Raw genomic sequence first — 19,504 nt, forward strand, 5'->3', positions numbered from 1 at the left:
GAGTACACACACACACCCAGAGCGGTGGGCAGCCAACTCCAGCGCCCGGGGAGCAGAGAGGGTAAAGGGCCTTGCTCAAGGGCCCAACAGTGGCAGCTTGCCAAGCCCGGGAATTGAACCCACAACCCTGTTATCGATATCCCGGCGCTCTAACCGCTGAGCCCCCACTGCCCCCATAGGTTCATACTGAGAGTCCTATTCTAACGGCAATGCTTTTCTACAAGGACAGGACAATATATGCATTTGCACATCTGTGTCAGTGATGGTGCAGCTTAGAGTAGGTGAATGCACTCATTAGAAGGAGAGGTGTCCACAAATATTTGGACGCATAGTGGATATTTGTCACATATTTTTAAAAAGGTGTGGAGAAATACTAATAAATCATAGGAAACTTGTAGGAAATGGGTCTGTTCTTTCCCTCAACTGTTAGAAAGCAGCTGCTTGGCCCTGCATTAGGCTGGAAAGACACCGGTTAATCCTAAAGCCCTAAAGCCCTAAAGCTGGACCGTGACGACTCCCCTGTCGTCAGTTCCGTTTTCGTGTCTCGTTTTTATTCCCCCACCCGTTTTCCGACTAGCCCCGCCCTCCTAGCCTGGGATTGGTTAGTGTCATCCCCCGTCCTGCGCTGCGATTGGCTGGCGCGTCCTACTCCCCACCAGTCCGCCTATTGTGCGGGACTTGCCGGAATGCGGGTGGGAAATGAAACGGTCCGGCTTGCAGTTGGAGCGACGGGGACTGAGAGAAGAGGCTGCGGAAATGATGTGATCAGCCCTGCTTAAAAGCACAGCCACCGCTTTCTGCCTGCAGTGTTTTGATAAAGCTGCATCTGAAGAAGGACAGTTCGATGATAAAGCCCAATTTGGACTCGGAATACCGGTAAGCAGCAAGGACATCTTCATCATCCTCCTCCTCCTCCTCCTCCTCCTCATCCTCACCCTCATCATCATTCTCCTCCTAGCTGAGGTCACTGGTGGGTGGTCGCCAAGCTGGCACTTCAGGCGAATATGGAGGACAGGCTTGGCCACTGTATCTTGCTCCAGGTAGAAGGGTGGGGTGGATTGGGGGGATCTGTGGGATCTGTAGGTTGTGTAGATGAGTGGAGTGTCTGATGAAGGCTTGGCTTGCTGGTCAGTCCACAGATAGGCCTGCATGCAGATAAGGTAGCTAGATATGTGATGATAGCTTGTCTATTCATGACCCACGTTGACCTTCAGGGTTTTTTTTTTTTGACCTTTGTCTTCATTGCATGGATGTTTATACACGGTCAGCCGTAGCATTAACACCACCTGCCTAGTGTTGAGTACCTCCTCCTTGAGTACATCCGCCACAACAGATCTGACCATTCGAGGCATGGACTACACAAGACCTCTGAAGACGTCCTGTGGTCTCTGGACGATCCTACAAAGTCCTGTAGGTTGTGAGGTGAGGCCTCCGTGGGTCGCCCCTTGACCCTTTCGCCTTTTCTGATCGCTGCCTACCAGAAACGAACTCCACAAGGCCTGCCTGATGTTTTGGAGATGTTCTGACCCAGTCTGATTCGTCTAGCCATCACAGATTGGTTCTTGTCAGAGTCTCTGCTGATATGTCCACCTCTTGACGGATGAAGCCTCTGTAGATGGAGATAATCAGTGTATTTCACTTCACCTGTCAGTGGTGCTAATGTTATGGCTGATCGGTGTTTGACCAGTGCTTGAGCCGAAAGCAATAGCACCCCTTACCTAGGCTGTCTATCTGACCAGCTGCATCCACCCCCATAGTTTAGGCATTTCGCATTTCTCTTGTATTGTTTTCCTGAGATGGTCTGCTGGCATTTGATTGGGTAAAACAGTCAAAGTATTCGTCCCAACCTTTATTTATTGGCTGTACCTTTTTGTGGCAATGTGCTAAAAACAGGAAAATTGGGCCGACTGACGGCTAGACAACTGGGTCAGAGCATCTCCAAAACATCAGGCAGGTCTTGAGTGATGTTCCCAGTATGCTGTAATCAGTACGTACCAAAAGTGTCCCAAGAAAGGACAACCAATGATCTGGCGGCTCTCTGAGGCCGTACCACATCTGCTGTTAGGGACTTGGTCTTGGTCTTCGGTCCATGCCTCGAATGGTCAGATCTGTTTTCATGGCACAAGGGGGACCTACTCAATATTAGACACTATTGGTACTAATGTTATGGCTCATCAGTGTGTGTATATAGCCTCTGTTCTTATTGGCTGTCCTGTATTATGCCAGAAGCAGTCCAGGCTGAAACACTGCTTAGCTAAACAGCTAAACAGCAGTAGGCTCAATAGAGAGGCATGCACTGCCGCTATGGCCTAGGGGTCATGTGTTCGAATCCCAAGCTATGCCGCTTTGCCATCGGTGGCCAGAGTCTGAGAGAGCACAATTGGCCGTGCTCTCTCTCCGGGTGGGTAGATGGCGCTCTCTCCCCTCATCACTCTTAAATGATATTGATTGGCACAGGTGTCTGTTAGCTGGTGTGGCGGAGCTGAGGACCCGGCGATTTTTCACAGAGCATGTCGGCTGCCTGGCAGTGCCACATTGGCAGCAGTTTGAAAATAGGGGGTGGCTGGCTTCACATGTATTGGAGTCAGGTCCTTACTCTCCTAGTGTCTGGAGCATTGCTAGTGCTAGGGGGATACGAACAGGTGGGTTCATTGGCAGAACCGAATTGGGAGAAAAAGGTATATATAAATGTATTTTCAGTGATGTGAGCACTTTATCATGTGTAAGAAGACTACACCCAGCTCTGGGGGTTTTCATCTACTCAGATATGTTCTCTGTAGGTCCACTATGGCGGACAGCATCATGAGCAAAGCTGCCACGATGGAAATTCCCATTAACAGCAACGGAGACTCAAGAACGGCTGAAGACGACAGTCTCGAGCAGGTGGGTGATCGCTAACACAGTAACGACATGACAAAGAAAAATCAAGACCTCAGCCGTTTAAACCAGGGCTGAGACTCCAACAGACCAGAGACTCACTAGAGAAATTAAACCATTAACCCATTGAGTCCCGCACTCCCGTACACTACATTTTATTTCTCGGAGATATCTTTTATAAGTTCTCCTGCAAAAAAAATCTACTTGGAAAATGCTAATTAGTTAAGCCATTAATCTATTAATAGACCACTCATCCACTATATGTCCAAATATTTGTGGACACCCCTTCTAATGACGCATTCAGCTACGTTGCGTTGCCCCCATTGCAAATGGACACACACAGCCTGTAGAGGCCAGTAGGTCTATTGAGACCATGCCTCCTAATGCCGAGCATGGACTTTGTTCTCTGGAATGATGCTGCCTCATCCAACATGGGGTGGTGATCATCCAACATCCTGACCTCTCCAGTGCTCTTGTGGCTGAATGCAATCAAATCCTTCCAAAATCTAAAGCCTTCTTTCCTGGACAGTAGAGACAATTACTCCAGCAAAAGCAGGAGAAACTCTTTTGGTCATGCTGGTGGAGCAGTTAAACCATCAAACTCAGATGACAACATCCTGTGCTGGTCGAGAGCTAAGCTCGGGCTGATTCTAACAGGAAATGGCGATGGGACCACTGATACCACCCTCATACAAATTTGCATATTTAAAAGAGGCAGGTTATTATTTCATCAGTAGTTAAAACACAGTTCTGTAGTTAAACACACATGAACAATTCTTCTAGCTTTGCAAACTCACTAAATGTTGGTACAGCTGTCAGTGCTGAGATTCAATGGGTTAATTTGATCTAGTATTGGGATTTGAGGCTGATTTCGTTACCTACACCTAAAGGCTGATTAATGTTTCTGCGCCGAATCAGCGCAGAGTGGCCGCAGTGGCCTACGCAAGTGGCCTATGCGAGTGGCCTACGTCACTATGAGCATGTGCATACGCTCATCCGAAGCACTAGTCTGCCAATGGCACGGCGCGTTCTGTCCGAGCCCAATCCGGTCTGCCCCATAAACTGTCATTATGAGCCCGAGCCCAGCATTTTATGTTAAGCGTATAGCCTCATTGGCAAAAACGCAAAAAACAATGGCAATAGCAATAAGGCTATGCATTGCATTGTGTCATTGGACATTGGACAGTGGTCATAACATTCTAACTTGTGTGATTTGTTACTTTGCTATACTATAATTATCATCCAATAGCTTTATATAAAACAAAAATAGCATTAAAAAACTTAGGCCTACGTCACAGACCATTTTCTTAAGCCTGACCTGACAGGGCCTGAGAAAAGTGGTGGGAAATTTCGACAGAAAATCTAAACTCAAGTTTCTGTGCCACTGTGTTGACTTTCTTGGTGTATTACAACCAATGGCGGCTGAAACTGAGCAGATTATATGTTGGAGTTGGGGCAAATAGCTGCTGTTAGTTTTAATGAAATTCCTGCAACGAAACAGACGAAAACGTCTTCCAACTGAATTGAAAGAAATTGTTGGCGAAGGGCTCTGAGTGGTTTAGCCGTTTGAGTGGCTCTATCACATAAGTTCCAATCCCAAGCCATACAGTTTGCTTTGCTTTGCCATGGGCAGCCGGAGTCAGAGAGAGCACAATTGGCCAGCTCTTTCCAGGTGGGTGGGTGTCACTCTCTCCCCTCATCACTCTTGAAGCAATGTTATATCTGGCACAGGCGTTTATTAGCTAGTGGGGTGGAGTTAGGGACCCGGCGCTTTCCTCAGAGCGATGCCATATCGACGGCAGGTTGAACATAGGCGGGTAATGAACGGGTGGGTTAAGCTACGGCATAGGGCTACGGCAGGCTATGGCATAGGGTGCAGTGTAGGATACATGTCTACGGGCAGGCCACGCCGCTAATTCGGCGCAGAAGCATACATTGGCCTTCATAATGATATGATTGATATGAAAACCTCCAATTCGTCCCTGTCCCCAGTGTGATGTTTCTTTTTTACTACAACCCATCCCACTTCACTACAGCTGCCACAGTCTGTCTTCATTTCTGTTGCATTTCAGATTGCCATTTCCTTTGCTTTGTGACTGTACGCTCAAACATGCCATGTTTTGTCTTTATGTCTCGTTTTGCGCAGGCTGCACAGATTGATTGGAGCTTAGAGCGGAAGGTAGGGAGTCTTTCAGTGGTGGCGATGAAGGAGAACTTGGCAGTGCGTCCTTAGATTAGAGTCCTATTTATCCCCTCTGAATGAGATGGGGCGCTGTGTTTACGATTTAACACACAGCCCCGAGCCTGAATTGTCTAAAGGCTTGTGTGCTTGTGTTGTGCACAAAAGACAGAGGATAAGCAAAAATCACTGCTGATCCACGGAGCTGTATGGAGCTGTGTACGGCTAAAGTAACGGAGCTGTGTGAGTTGCAGGCCTTAGCGAGTTTACGCTTCGGTGGTCCTGTGGGTGTGTGCAAAATAAAGAGAGAGCTGTTAAGGAAGTAGGTGGTGGGATTCAGTCAGGGAAGAGCATTGACTTGTTTGATATAGCTATGAAGCACTACAAGTCTGATTGTCATTATAAGACAAAAAACAAATATTGAAATTGCTGAGAAGACCTTGAAAAATCAGGGTTCTGAAATAGGCCCTAAAATAGAACCCTGTGGGATGCCACAAAACGCACTAAACCAGGGTTTAAAGGGTTAAAGGACTCGTCTACTCTCATTGTGTGATTTCCCATTGCAGTACATGTTCAAATCAGTTCAATTCCATTCAAATTAATTTGCATAGCGCTTTTTACAACATACACTACCTGTCCAAATGTTTGTGGACACCCTCTCCGATGAATGCATTCAGCTACATTAGGCTGATGACTCAGATGTCCAAATGCACACATACACATAGCATATCTAGTCCTTGTAGAGAAGTATGGCCAATAGAATAGGACTCTTTGCAGCAGATCTACATGAACCTGTTGGCACCATGCCCCAATGCCAGGTGTGAGCAGTGGAAGAGAACGGTGTTCTCTGGAATGATGGATGGTGGAGCTCCATCCAATACTTTCGGGATGAGATGGGGTGGTGATCAGCATCCTGACATCACTAATGCTCCTGTCGCTGTAAGCAAATCAGATCCTCTCAGCAGTCCTCCTAGTTTGGGCCCATTTGGGAAGCTCACCTTGGTCCCAGTACCAACACTAGCCCACATTTCACCCTTGTGAAAGAGCCTCAGAGTCTACAATCCCAGTGAAATTTTGCCTTGAGAAGCCACCCCTTACCTTGTAATCCTGTCATAAAATCCCTACCTCTTGTCTGTGAAGGTTTTCTGTGTTCCAGCTCACTACATAGTCCATAACGTCATGTAGTAGTAGCAGAAAATTGACCACCATGTCTGTCCATGTGCCTGATTCTTCTTTATGGTTTGCAGTGAGAGGTTAGCCAATCATATAGATCCCATTATTGAGTAGCTACATATAAAGCAGTGCTTATTAATAGAAGTATTAGAAGTCTGGACCCAGTGGCAGGTCTGTGAATGTCAGTGATGTAAATGTACTAAACCCAGTAACGTCCAGCTACTTGAAGGTATCACCATTGTGCATTAACTCTCACCAACCAAGCAGCTAACACGTCTATACTGTCCCAGGTTTATTTTAATGGCCATGCCTCCCAACCTATGAGTGGAATGGGCAAACCTCAGTGCTGGGGGTGTGTTTCCTGCCTGAACACTCTTCCCTCTACTTATTTAGACCTTCCTGACTAATCTCTAATGACTAAGTGCTACTTGATATGAAAAGAGTGTTATTGCTGTGCTGAAGCTGGACATCTTTCAATATAGCTGAACTTACTGTGTGTCTTGCTTACACTGGAATGTCCATAAGCAGCCGAATGACCAGTGTTCACCCTTAAATACATACCTTAAGTCATTGGTGACCTATACGCCCGTTTTCTTACCAAGTCAGTAGCATCTAAGTAGTAGAACTTCTTAAAGGGCCTATATTCAAACTTTTTCTTCTAGTTTCCATCTCTTCTCTGGTCTTATGTAGCCAAACCAGTCAGAATGTAGTTCTACATGATTTATTTATGTCTCAGAATTCTACAGGCTGTTTTTGTTACTTTGCCTTTAACCCATTATGCTCCATGACACTGATTACACCATGGGGGTTACTAATCGGTAACTACATGCAAAGCAATGTAAACTGGCTGGGGGGTGGGGGGGGGGCATAGGAACCACAAGAGGGTCTGAGTCTAGATGGGACCCATATGAGGTTAGGGTGGGCTGTAACGATGGGGCCCACTTGAGAAGCCCACCTGGGTCCCAGTACCAACACATGTATAAACCCACTCAGAGCCCATGCCCAAGTAGAGTCCACCTAGCCCACGTTTCACCCTTGTAAGTCTCACATGAGCATGTTGGCTGAGGAACCTACAGAGTCTACAGAGTCTAGCCTTCAAATTTAGCCTTGAGAAGCCACCTCTTAGCTTGTAATCCTGGCATCAAATCTCTATCTCGTTTCTGTGATGGTTTACTGTGATCCAGCTCACTAAATAGTCCATAAAGTCAGTGTGTCCACTGCATGAACACTTGATAGCTCCTGTACATGCAAAGCAATGTAACCTGGCTGAGTTTGCACCTATGTTGCACCTAACAGAGGGGAAAAAACACCAGTGATTCTAAAGAATTTAAGAGTTAAAAACTGGTATATGCAAATGACATCTGCACTGATTGGCTGACCTGTATGACTCATTATTAATTCAAAAATCAGTCCATACTGAAACATCCCTATCAGCTTAATTTCTAAATGTGGGCTAAGTGGAGTCCTGGGGAGTTAACAGCACATTTGGAAACTCAACCAGTGTCACCAGGGTTTCTGACATGAGGCTGGATTCACAAAAGTTTTCCTAAGAAAAAATGTAAAGCTACATTCTCAGAGCAGGTAAAGTGCTCCACCAAATCTGAGGCACTTTTTAATGTGATCTCTATCTGACCTTCATCTGAGCAGAGCAGTGCTTCACCTGAAGTTTCGGTTTCATCTTCACCAGCATCACAGGAGCTATCTAGGACGTCCAGTGGCTGACAGCTGGGCTTATTACAGAGAATGCCTTCCAGCTCTGTCTAAGCTCTGTGTTATTCGGCCACGCCCACTTTCTAAAATTTGCGGCCTGATTTCTTTCAAATTTGACGCTGCAGCGGCGCCCTCCTGTGTCCACGCTCAGACATTTCTCTATGAATGTCTTCAAACGCGGAGCAGTCATTGGGTCTTCTAACAGAGACACCCCCCCCAAATATTAAGGAGGTCTGTTAACTCTCTGTCCCACCACGGAACACCTCCCTCACTGCTTCCTGTCGTCCATTTTCCCTTTCCCTCAGTCTGCATTCATGAGAAATGAGTTGGACTGACGTAAAAGTCGTATGAATTCTGATCTGGCTGTTCAGACTGAGTTGCGATGCCTCGTATCGGATATGCATTGGATTTCAGCACCACGTGTAAAAAGTGGTCAAGAAATCCAGGTCCAGAAAATTAGCTCCAACTGCCTGGGCAGCTCTGGAAGCTCAGCTGAAACAAAATCCTGGGGCAGATTTTTACTTCTGGACCTGGGTTTTATATGTGGTTTTGAAATCTGATGCATATCTGATACACAGAGTGTGAACAGACAGATCTGAAGTCAGTCCAACTCGACCTTTCTCATAAACGCACACTGAGGAGAAGGGCAAATGGACGACAGACAGCAGTGAGGGAGGGAGGTGTTCAGTGGCGGTAGAGCGAGGTAACAGACCTCATAAATATTTAGGGCTGATGTCTCTGTTCAGACTAAATAAGAAGGCAGATATCACTTTCACCTCCTGTGTGAATGCAGCCCGAGAAATTCATAAGACTGGAATTCTCAAAAAACAGCATCACTTAACAGTTATTACCAACAAAGTTTCAATAAATTATTTATTAATTAAATGATTTAAATGAGTCTAATGTGTTCTTATTCAGATCATTTGTGTTGCATTTTACAGCTTTTCATGAACAACACCTTTTTAAATTGCCATTATTCAGTTAAATCTGTGCAGTGGATGAAGAGCAAAACTAAAGAGACACAGAACCGAACTGAGTCTTCAGAAAGGTTTAGTAAAGAAGAGCCAGGAGGAGGAAGAGGAAACTGCCAACAGGAATAAAATCCGCCTCATTCACCATATATAGTGTTGGACAGATGGAATTTGGCCTCCTTCTTTAACAGTGAACACACACACACACACACACACACACACTAGTGATCAAACACAGTGACAGTGAGCACACATGCCCGGAGCGGTGGGCAGGCATTGGGCTTTGCTCAAGGACCCAACAGTGGCAGCTTGTCAAGCCTGGGTATCGAACCCACAACCCTGTCATCAGTAGGTTAAATTGGTTCACTGGTTAAACTGGTCAAGGCTGACCTTCTGAACACTCACACAGTTAAGAAGGGGTTTAAGAACACACACACACACACATATATATATAGATATATAATTTTCTTAAGACTCTTTTGTGAATCTGGCCTTTGCTGCCTAAGGCTTATTATTCAGGAATAACCTTAAAAAAATGCATAAAGCAAGTGCTTGAGTCAAAATATCATTCTAATATTTGATTCTTTTTTCCAAGTATTTTTTTTTTAAACTCATTCTTATTATTTTACAAAATCTTGGAAAAAACACTTTGTGTCAAATAAGCACTAAATGACCTAAAAAATCGAGGTATGTATAAATGCTTGGTGAAACACTCGTGATTTAAAGTGTTAAATTAAATCTACATTTAAATCTAAATTAAACATTTAACCCATTCATGTCCAAAAACTAAATTTAGTATAACAAGATGCTACCGAACTTGTTCTGTCTTAAATGATCACTATATAACAGTACCAGTTTGAATATTGTGATTTAATGTATTTTTGATATTTTGATATTCCTCGTCAGACTTGAATACCATCAGAAATACCATGTGACCAAAAGAACGAAGCTAATATCATAAATGAAGTTATTAAAACTCACTTTTTAGGCACGTATGTTGTTCCAATTAGTCTAAACTCTGAGCCCAGGTGAGCTCAGACAACATAGACCACAGACCTAAAGGAAATCTACAGTGTCAGATATGGACATTAATGGGTTAAGCATCCAGCAGACAGGTGCTCTTACTGCTGTACTAATCTGACGGTAGTTAAGAGCGTGTGGGTGTTAATCTGAACTCTGCTGATTTTACTGTTTATGATCTTCAGGACCTGCAGCAGGTCATGGTGTCTGGGCCCAACCTGAACGAGACGAGCATTGTGTCCGGGGGGTACGGAGGAGCCGCTGAGGGCATCATCCCCACCAGCTCCATTAAAGGTGCGTATTCTACTCAGTTAGCAACACTGTGGCTCATTGGATGGCCTTTACCGACGATTGCAAGTGACGTCTGAACGTTTTGGACGAAATTACACTGGAAGTTTCCAGCCTTTTAATTCCCATTTTTTTAGGACCGGCTATACTTTTCAACGAGGAGTATTTTGAGAGGCGATGTGGTAACACACCAAAGCCAGGTGTTTTTATACACTCGTGAACGCTTTCATCTTCCACTGCTCTCTCTCTTACGTTTCTGTTTCTACCAGTGAAGAATGGTTTGAGCTCACGTTTGGGGTTAAAGGAGGATTCCACTGATTTTTCACTGAGTGAGATGGTTTGCTGTGGAGAATCGTCCTGACTTCTTTACAGTGGTGGTGGTTGGAACCAGGGGTTGTCATTGTTTACACCACAAATACAGCCATTTAACAGAGTATCAGAAGCCATCAGTGTATGTCCAAATGTTTGTGGACACCCCTTTTAACCATTGCATTGTTCATCTACTTTACGTTGCACCCATCAATAGAATAGGACTCTCGAATAGGAGCAGATAAGCATTAACCTATTGGCCCCATGCCTAATGCCAGGTGTGGGCTAGAGGGGTATGAATGCCCCCCAGCATTAAGATGTGGAGCAGTGGAACTGTACACTATATGTCCAAATATTTGTGGACACCCCTTCTAATGAATGCCCTATTCAGCTACCTTAAGTTGCACCCATTGCTGAGAAAGGTGTGCAAATGCACACACACACACACACACACACACACACACACACATATATAGCTTGTCTAGTTCCTGTAGAGAAGTATGGCCGATAGAATAGGAGCAGATAAACATGAACCTATTGGCACCATGCTGCCTAATGCCATGCGTGGGCTAGAGGGGTATAAAGTCCCCCAGCATTGAGCTGTGGAGCAGTGGAAGAACTGTGTTCTCTGCAATGATGGATGGTGCTCCATCTAATACTTTTCAGATGAGCTAGAAAGTTGGGGATGAGGTGGGGCGGTGGTCATCCAACATCCTGACCTCACTAACACTATCAACTCCTTTCAGCAATGTTCCTCCAAAATCTAGTAGAAAGTCTTCTTCCCTGGACATTAGAGACAGTTACTCCAATAAAAGCAGAATAAACTCTTTTTAATACCCTTGATTTTAGAAGAAACAATGAATACACAGGCGTCCCAATACTTTTGTCATGTAATAACTTTCTGTAAGGAAGCTTTTAGAGGACCTCTGGTCTCATTCACCACTACTGTAAACGATTCGGACTGTGGTATGACTCTTCAGAAAGGGTGTATTTTTCAGAAATCCACTCTGAATAACTTTAACTTTGAGAAATCGATGGAACCCCCCTTTAACCGGCAGCATTTACCCCTTTTCTACAGGCTGGAAAGACACACAACAGACTGGCTGCATGCTACGATGTTTACGATGGGAGCACTAACTAACCAGAATGTATTTCCCTGGTGTGTGTGTGTGTGTGTGTCTTATAGCAATGGTATGTACAGTCTTCTTTCAGAATGTTAAATAACAGATTAACCCTTGAGGCAGCAATTGCAGCATTGTGGACTGAATGTGCTTCCATACTTTGGACCTGAAACGCTGAGCAGATGTTGTTCTTGTGGCTCATTCATTTATTCATTTGCTGCTCATTCATCTTCTTCATCACACTGTCGAATAACATGGTTCTAGCCCTGTTTTCTCTCTCTGTCTCATCTTCCAGTACTGGTTATTCTCTACTGATGACCTCTTCATGCCTCCTTTTACTACATTGAAGCTTACATGTATCTACTGCTTCACATGTTATATACACTATATGGACAAAAGTATTGGGACACCTGCTCATTCATTGTTTCTTCTGAAATCAAGGACATTAAACAGTGTTTCTCCTGCTTTTGTTGGAGTAACTGTCTCTACTGTCCAGGGAAGAAGAAGGCTTTCTACTAGATTTGGATTTTGGAGCATTGCTGTGAGGGTTTGATTGATTGCATTCGGCAACAAGAGCATTAGGGAGGTCAGGATGTTGGATAATGATCACCACCCCAACTCATTCTGAAAGTATTAGACGGAGCACCGTTCATCATTCCAGAGAACACATTTCTTCCACTGTTCCACAGCTGCTCAATGCTGGGGGGCTTTATACCCCTCTAGCCCATGCCTGGCATTAGGCAGCATGGTGCCAATTAGTTATTATTGTTGACAATACGTCTCTACAAGGACAGAACAAGCTGTGTGTGTGTGTATGTCTTCAGTGGGTCCAACCTAAAGTGGCTGAATGCATTCATTAGAAGGGGTGTCCACAAACTTTTGGACATATAGTGTATTTATTCCGTTTTCTAAAACCGAGACCATTGTTATTATTGCAACATACTTATCGGTTGCCTTCTTGTTGCATGTGTAACATCTTTTCCCCATTCGGACCCCTTAGAAGTCGAGTTATCGTTGCTGTTTTGATAAATTTAAATTCTGTAAATTGACGAATAATGGTAGAAATTGAAAGTTCTACAAGAACATCAATAAGCTTTTATTAATCACCAGTTTTAATGAACTATAAGTTAAATAATTCTGATAAATTAAAAATATTATTATTTTATTACGTGTTCAGTGATAACAGAGACTTCTAAGGGTTAAAATAAAAAAATTAAATGTTGTCATAATGCTTCATACCATCTCCCCACCTCCCAACCCTCCACCCTCACTCTTGTCCACTCATTCCAGACCTTCGCTCCAAGTCTAGGGGAATCCCCCCCAGCCACTCAGCCGCCAGCCGGATAGCCCGCCAGCCAGATCACCACCCAGGTATCACAGGGGCTGATCAGCATTTCCTTCCACCTCCAGCCACATCACTTCACATCAGTTCAGTCATCAGCATTACACCTCGACTCTGTCTCATTCGCACTCTAAAGTCCTGGTCCTCTTGACCTCCTGTATAGTAGTAGAGCTTAGTAGAACATGATTGTGACTTGTTATAGTGTTCCTACCTTCTCTCTAGCTTCCAGCATGCATCACAGTAACAGCCATCCAGCCATGATGTCAGAGGAGGCCACACGAGGCATCGCTGTAGAGAAGTTTGACAGCGTGAAGAAATGGAGCATCAACACCTATAAGGTACAGGTCCTCTCCAAGTCTACCGTGATTCTCTACTGAGGTTGTAACAGACGTGTTCACAGGAGCTGCTCAGTTGGGGGGGGGTCAGTTGTTTGGGCTATTTTATGGCGTAAACCCCACTAAACCCCATTACTTGTATTACTAGTAATTACTAATATTACTAAATCTATGTGTCTTTAGTGTCTTTTCTACCTTTTTTTTCAGTTGCACCAAAAATGGAAATAATTCATGATATAATGTCAGACTTTGTGATGGGTTCGGGTTCTTTTTTAACATATTTAAACATCTGGAGATTTGATGTGGTCATGATGTGATCAATACTGAGAGATAGAGGTAATCTATCTAAACTCACACAACTGAAGAAATGTCTGTGAATCATCATTTATAAAATAAAACTAATAGAAATGTAATGTAATGTAAATTAGAACACAATCTATACATTATTATTTATGCATCAGTTATGGATTATTTATTATTTAGTATTAATAATTTATTATCTAGCATGAATTATTTATCATTTACTATTAATTATTTATCTACTATGGATAATTTATTATCTAGTATGGATTATTTACTATTTAGGATGGATTATTCAGTATCTACTATGGATTATTTCTTATATACTGTGAATTATTGATTATCTACTATAAATTATTTATAATCTAAAATTGATTTGTTATCTACTATGAATTATTCAGTATTTACCATGGTTTGTTTAATATATAATATGGATTATTTATTATGAACTATGGGTTATTTATTATCTAGAAGGGAGTAAGCAGTATCTACTATATATTATTCAGGATCTACTATGGATTATTTATTATCTACTGTGAATTATTTATTATCTAATATTGATTTATTATCCACTGTGGATTATTTATGATCTACTATGGATTATTTATTATTTACTATGAATTATTCAGTATCTTCCATGGTTTATTCAGTATATAATATGGATTATTTATGAACTATGGGTTACTATTTAGGATGAATTAAGCAGTATCTACTATATATTATTCAGTATCTACCATTAATTATTTATTTTCTACTATGAATTCTTCAGTAACTATCAATTGTTTGTATGTGCACAGACAGACTCATAGGGTTGAAGGGGTTAAGTACATGAGTAGAAGATGATGATGATGATGATGATCATCATGATTATGGTTAAATCATTTAGGATGGAATGGTAATCGTAACTGTAGCAAATTGTGAGATCAGATTTACAGCCCCACTGTAGAGGGTTGGGACACTTTGCCTTCAAAGCAGCTTCTAGCTGTTGTGTCTTTCAACATCAGTACCTCTGATTCCTCCAGATTCTTTGCTATGTGTAGTGGAAGGCTTTGCCTCCATGATTCATCTTTGGTGCTCCTTCTGACATGTTCTCCTCTCCTTGCTCTCCAGTGCACGAAGCAGATGTTCTCGGAGCGTTTCGGCCGTGGTACGCGGACAGTGGACCTGGAGCTGGAGGCTCAGATCGACGTCCTGCGCGAAACCAAGCTGAAGTACGAGCACATCCTGAGACTGGCCCAGGCGCTCACCAGCCACTTCTACAACATGGTACAGACGCAGCAGGCACTGGGAGACACCTTCGCTGACCTGAGCCAGAAGTCTCCTGAGCTACAGGTGAAAACGATATATGGGATATTACTCACGCTTCATCAGATCTCAGAATCTGCCCAGATTATTAATGAATGGTTTTATTGAGTGACTTTGAAACGGATGCAACCTTTTTCAGGATGAGTTTGGCTACAACGCAGAAACACAAAGACTTCTGTGCAAGAACGGAGAGACGCTCCTCGGGGCCATCAACTTTTTCGTGTCCAGCATTAACACTCTGGTCAACAAAACCATGGAGGACACATTAATGACCATCAAGTTGTACGAGAATGCAAGGTACCTCAGCACCAACGTAGACCCTAAACGTGTACAAAGGGATGCTGCTATCCTTCAGTCCTACACTTTAAGCACTGAGGATCCATGTAGTACTGAAAAGAGCTGTGTGGCTCATAACAGTAGTGTAAGCATTGAGGTCAGCGGCCTCTGTTGCTCTCATTTTATGTTTCTAAACTGAAAATGTGTCTATACGTCATTAAGTGAGTGTGTGTGTGTAGGTTGGAGTATGATGCCTATAGGACAGATCTGGAGGAGCTGAGTGCTGGCCCCAGAGATGCAGCAACTATGATGAGGATTGAGGTGGCCCAGCAGGAGTACCAGATCCACAAAGACAAATACGAGCGCTTACGCAGCGACGTCACCATCAAGCTCAAGTTCCTGGAGGAGAATAAGGTACATTTGGCACCACTGCTGTAGGAACTTTTGAAATAATATAAAAATTAATAAGAAAAATTGTAGTAAAATTATGTTGGGTTAAACATCTAATTTGGTGAACATGGTCAACAGTAACATTATTTGGAGTTTATTAAGATGTTTTTTATTCAATAAAGCCTAAATTAGACAATTTTAAATATATGATCACTATGCATTAAGATTTATTCATTTTAATCTTTATTAGTACATAAATGAAAAAATCTGTTATGTAAAAATCACCATTTATTTAATTATTAGTTGTGATAATGCACAGTAAACACTTTATTACCACCCTGTTATACAGGTCATTGAGCATGAATTATCACCTATTGTCAGTCTACATATTATGAGTGTAAAATTAGCAGCACTTTGTTTCATGTGGGTTCTAGATAGTGCCAGGTTTATTGATTTATGTGAGTTGTTTGAGTTAGTAAGAGTTGTGTTAGTAAGAGTTGAGGCTATACTAACTATAATAACTAATGAGAGGTTAACCTTCTGAGGTCAGGGGACAGAGCAGAGATACAGTTCAGACAGTTCCTCAATTTGTAGAGTCAGACCTTCGGATTGCATCTGATCCCGAAATCATACGTGACTTACATCTGCAGTTACGAGGCTGTGAAGAAGAGTCCGCCATCTGTCTCTTATCTGTAATTGGTGTAATTGTGCGTCTGTCTATGTTTAGTGTGAGACTGGAAAATGGACAAAAGTGTACGCCCAGGAATATATAATAATATAAAGGGGAAAAAAAAATATATATATATATATATTAAGATAGCATAGTGTAAAGAGCTTGTTTTTAAACTCTGTGTGTTTTTGGTTAGAGCTTTTACACAGTGAAGTAAAGATGTACTAATGGTTAGCGATTTCATTTCTACACTTTTTAAATTAAACATTCTACTACTTTAGTGGTGCTAAAACTCTGGTAAACTCATTTCCGGCACCAAAAAAATTTGTCCTCTTGAGTAAAGATATGCTTTCACAGTAAAAATGAAAAAAAAATCTAAAATCTGTCTTAAATTTTTTAGGTTTAGGGTCAGGTTATCTCTTCACAACGGGATTGTTCTTGCTGATAAAAAACATGTGGGTATTATCTGATATGCAAGCAGATTTAAAGGCGAATTTAAGAAGAAATGCAAAAATACAGAAAATGCCTTTAGACTCCAGAGGGTTAAAAATCACTAAATAAGAATATTTAATAATTCCATCTCTATTCATACTAATTAAAATAATAGAGATTTTCTTTTTGCAAGTAAAAGGAAATTTCTATTATTTCAATTAGTATGAATTCCATACAGGAGTTCAGTTTATCAGTGTTTGGCTGATAAAAGGAGCTAAACATAAATAAATAACATAAATAGCAGGGTGGTAACAAAGTATTCACTGTGCATTATTACAACTAATAATACATTTATTAGTGATTTTTACATAACAAAGCTCAAATTATGTGCTAAGAAAGGTCATAATTAATGTGTATATATATATATATATATATGAATGCATAGTGAATAACTTATTTAGAAATGTCTAATTCAGGCTTTATTGAACAAAGCATGAGACCTCAATAAATCCCTAATTTATTTAACTGTGTCCTGCAGGTAAAGGTGATGCACAAGCAGCTCCTCCTCTTCCACAATGCAATCTCGGCTTACTTCGCCGGGAACCAGCAGCAGCTGGAACAGACTCTCAGGCAGTTCAGTGTGAAGCTGAAGCCCCCCGGCTCAGACAAGCCATCATGGCTCGAGGAACAGTGATAAAAGCCGTCGGCCTCTAGAGAAGCAGAAGAACTGGAGGATGGACTGAGGAATGGATTTACTGACAGAGGGACCTAAGGAGGAATGGATGGGAGGTCTTGGAGTAAACCGCACAGATCTGGTTCATTTGAAGCCGGGTTTGATTTCGGTGAAGGACAAGAGAAATCCTGATCCCCTCTCTGGTCTCTAGGGTTCTTGAGGTTACTTTGGATATTTTTTGTCACGGAACGTGTAACATAATCACATATTTGTTCTGTACGTGAGGTAAGGCACCTTCTAGGGAAGTTATTTTAATCACTTTTGTTTTAGAACAGGACGGAGGCATTGTGTTTGTGTGTGGGTTGTGGAAATGGGACACTGGAACGGGAGCATGTGATGGAAAATTGTTTACAGTACATGTCATAAATAGGTAATTCATGTATATTATTGTGTAAATTACAGTGTAAAGTCTCACATATGAAATTAAACAGTTTGAAGAGATCACAGCTTCCATTAGTTTGTTTTGATATTAGAACCAAAGACACAAGTGGTCCGGCGCTGGATTAAGGCGCTGTCACTATTATCAGAGGATCGCTGGTTCGATACCCAGTCATGCTGCAAGCCATCGCCAGCCGAGGCCCCGAGAGAGCTCAACTGGCCTTGCTCTCTCCAGGGTGGGTAGATGGCGCTCCCCAATATCGCTTCGCTGCGGTGCTGGCTGTCACTGCCAACCGTCACTGCCGTCTTCAGGCTGCAGAGTTGGAGTCGAGTATGCGACGCATTGGTTGCCCAGTGATGTTGCATCGGCAGCAGTTCGAAAAATGAGTGGCTTGACTAGTCAGCCCTCACTAGTCTCAGGGCATCGCAGGCTAGGTAATTGGTGGTCCAAATTGGGGAGGAAATAAGTGGGAAATCTGATAAAATTTAAGTCAGGCCAAATAAAAACAATGCAAACACAGTTAAATGAGCTGCAGCAGAAACTGATTAAATAGGTTTAGTCTGTGGCTCCGCCCCCTCAGCCTGTTTACTGTTTATTCCCATCTGCAGGTTAGAATGTCCCTATTACATGATAGGATTTGAACTTATGGCCTCTGATGTCTTTTAACAAGCAGAGGGTTAGACAGTTGCTCCACTCTAGAGCTGTAAAGCCCTGGACATATCTGTGTCTAAGAAAAGAAATCTGTGTTTGTATGTAGTGTAATTTCACAGCCCTAGACCGGCCCTACGGTCTAAGTGCTGCGCATTGTTAAGTGTGAGGAGCTCATAAATTCATAAACTCATAATCCCAGGAAGGCCTCAGAGCTCCAGAGTCAAAAGCTTCCCAGTTTCAGGACGTCATGTAATGGTGGAGATCTAACCCGCAGATGGGAATAAGCAGTAAACTGACTGAGGGGGAGGAGCCACAGACTTAACATCTTACCCAGTACTTAATGAGTTTTAGCTGCAGCTCATTTTTTGAGGCCTAACAATAAAATGTAAGTACAAAATGTGATTTAGGAGAAAGTTCATTCAAAAAATGCTTTCTCATTTTGACTGAGAATTTAATGAGTATCATACTAATTCTGCATTCACAGTTCATCAGTGTAAAAATCTGTAAACATCATTTCTCTCATTTCTTCGGCCTTCACTGTTAAAAGTATACAATCCTTTTTATTTTATATTGTTATTTTTTCCACCAAGCGTCTTACAGCTTTTAGAAGTCATTCATTTCATTTATTTGCTTGATGCAACCCGTCTCTTTTTGTCCCTTACAAGTGGGTACCAGTCTACAGAATTTTAGATTTTAGACAGAGCTCTAATTATATATTTGGACATGGATTGGAACATATTTTAAGTCTGAAGAGCAAATTGGGATGTCCTTGTGCAAAGCCGGAGCTGTAAACACAATAAAAAATACTTAATTTTGATCAGTTACATCAGTAACAGAGATAGCCCTGTAGCCCTGTAAATGCAGTAGGTGCTTGCATTAACAAGGACAGATATTTGAGTACTAGTAGTGCCCCCTTGTGGACATCTTACTAAACAAAGTAAAGACAAGGGCAGCATGTGCTTCTCAGACAGGATATCTATTTATTGAACTCTAGAGGAGAAGAATGCTTGTAATGTTGGATTACTGCACTAAAATATCTGCAT

At 42.4% G+C, this 19,504-nt stretch overlaps 1 protein-coding gene across 3 annotated transcripts; it reads left to right on the forward strand.

The window, feature by feature from the left end:
- The first annotated feature begins 706 nt into the window (after nucleotides 1-706).
- Nucleotides 707-17,872, forward strand: arfip2a (ADP-ribosylation factor interacting protein 2a). Of its 3 annotated transcripts, XM_072691498.1 has the most exons (11): nucleotides 707-876; nucleotides 2,781-2,883; nucleotides 5,024-5,056; nucleotides 10,116-10,224; nucleotides 10,356-10,418; nucleotides 12,939-13,019; nucleotides 13,213-13,328; nucleotides 14,736-14,957; nucleotides 15,070-15,227; nucleotides 15,446-15,620; nucleotides 17,237-17,872. In XM_072691498.1, the coding sequence occupies exons 1-11, from the start codon at nucleotides 845-847 to the stop codon at nucleotides 17,390-17,392; spliced, it is 1,248 nt and encodes a 415-aa protein (XP_072547599.1). In that variant the 5' UTR covers nucleotides 707-844; the 3' UTR covers nucleotides 17,393-17,872. The 3 variants fall into 3 exon arrangements, with proteins under 3 accessions (XP_072547599.1, XP_072547600.1, XP_072547601.1); XM_072691499.1 differs by lacking the exon at nucleotides 5,024-5,056; XM_072691500.1 differs by lacking the exons at nucleotides 10,356-10,418; nucleotides 12,939-13,019.
- The last annotated feature ends 1,632 nt before the right edge of the window (nucleotides 17,873-19,504 follow it).

Source organism: Salminus brasiliensis, chromosome 11 (genome assembly GCF_030463535.1).
Source record: "Salminus brasiliensis chromosome 11, fSalBra1.hap2, whole genome shotgun sequence".
Classification (NCBI taxonomy): Eukaryota; Metazoa; Chordata; class Actinopteri; order Characiformes; family Bryconidae; genus Salminus; species Salminus brasiliensis.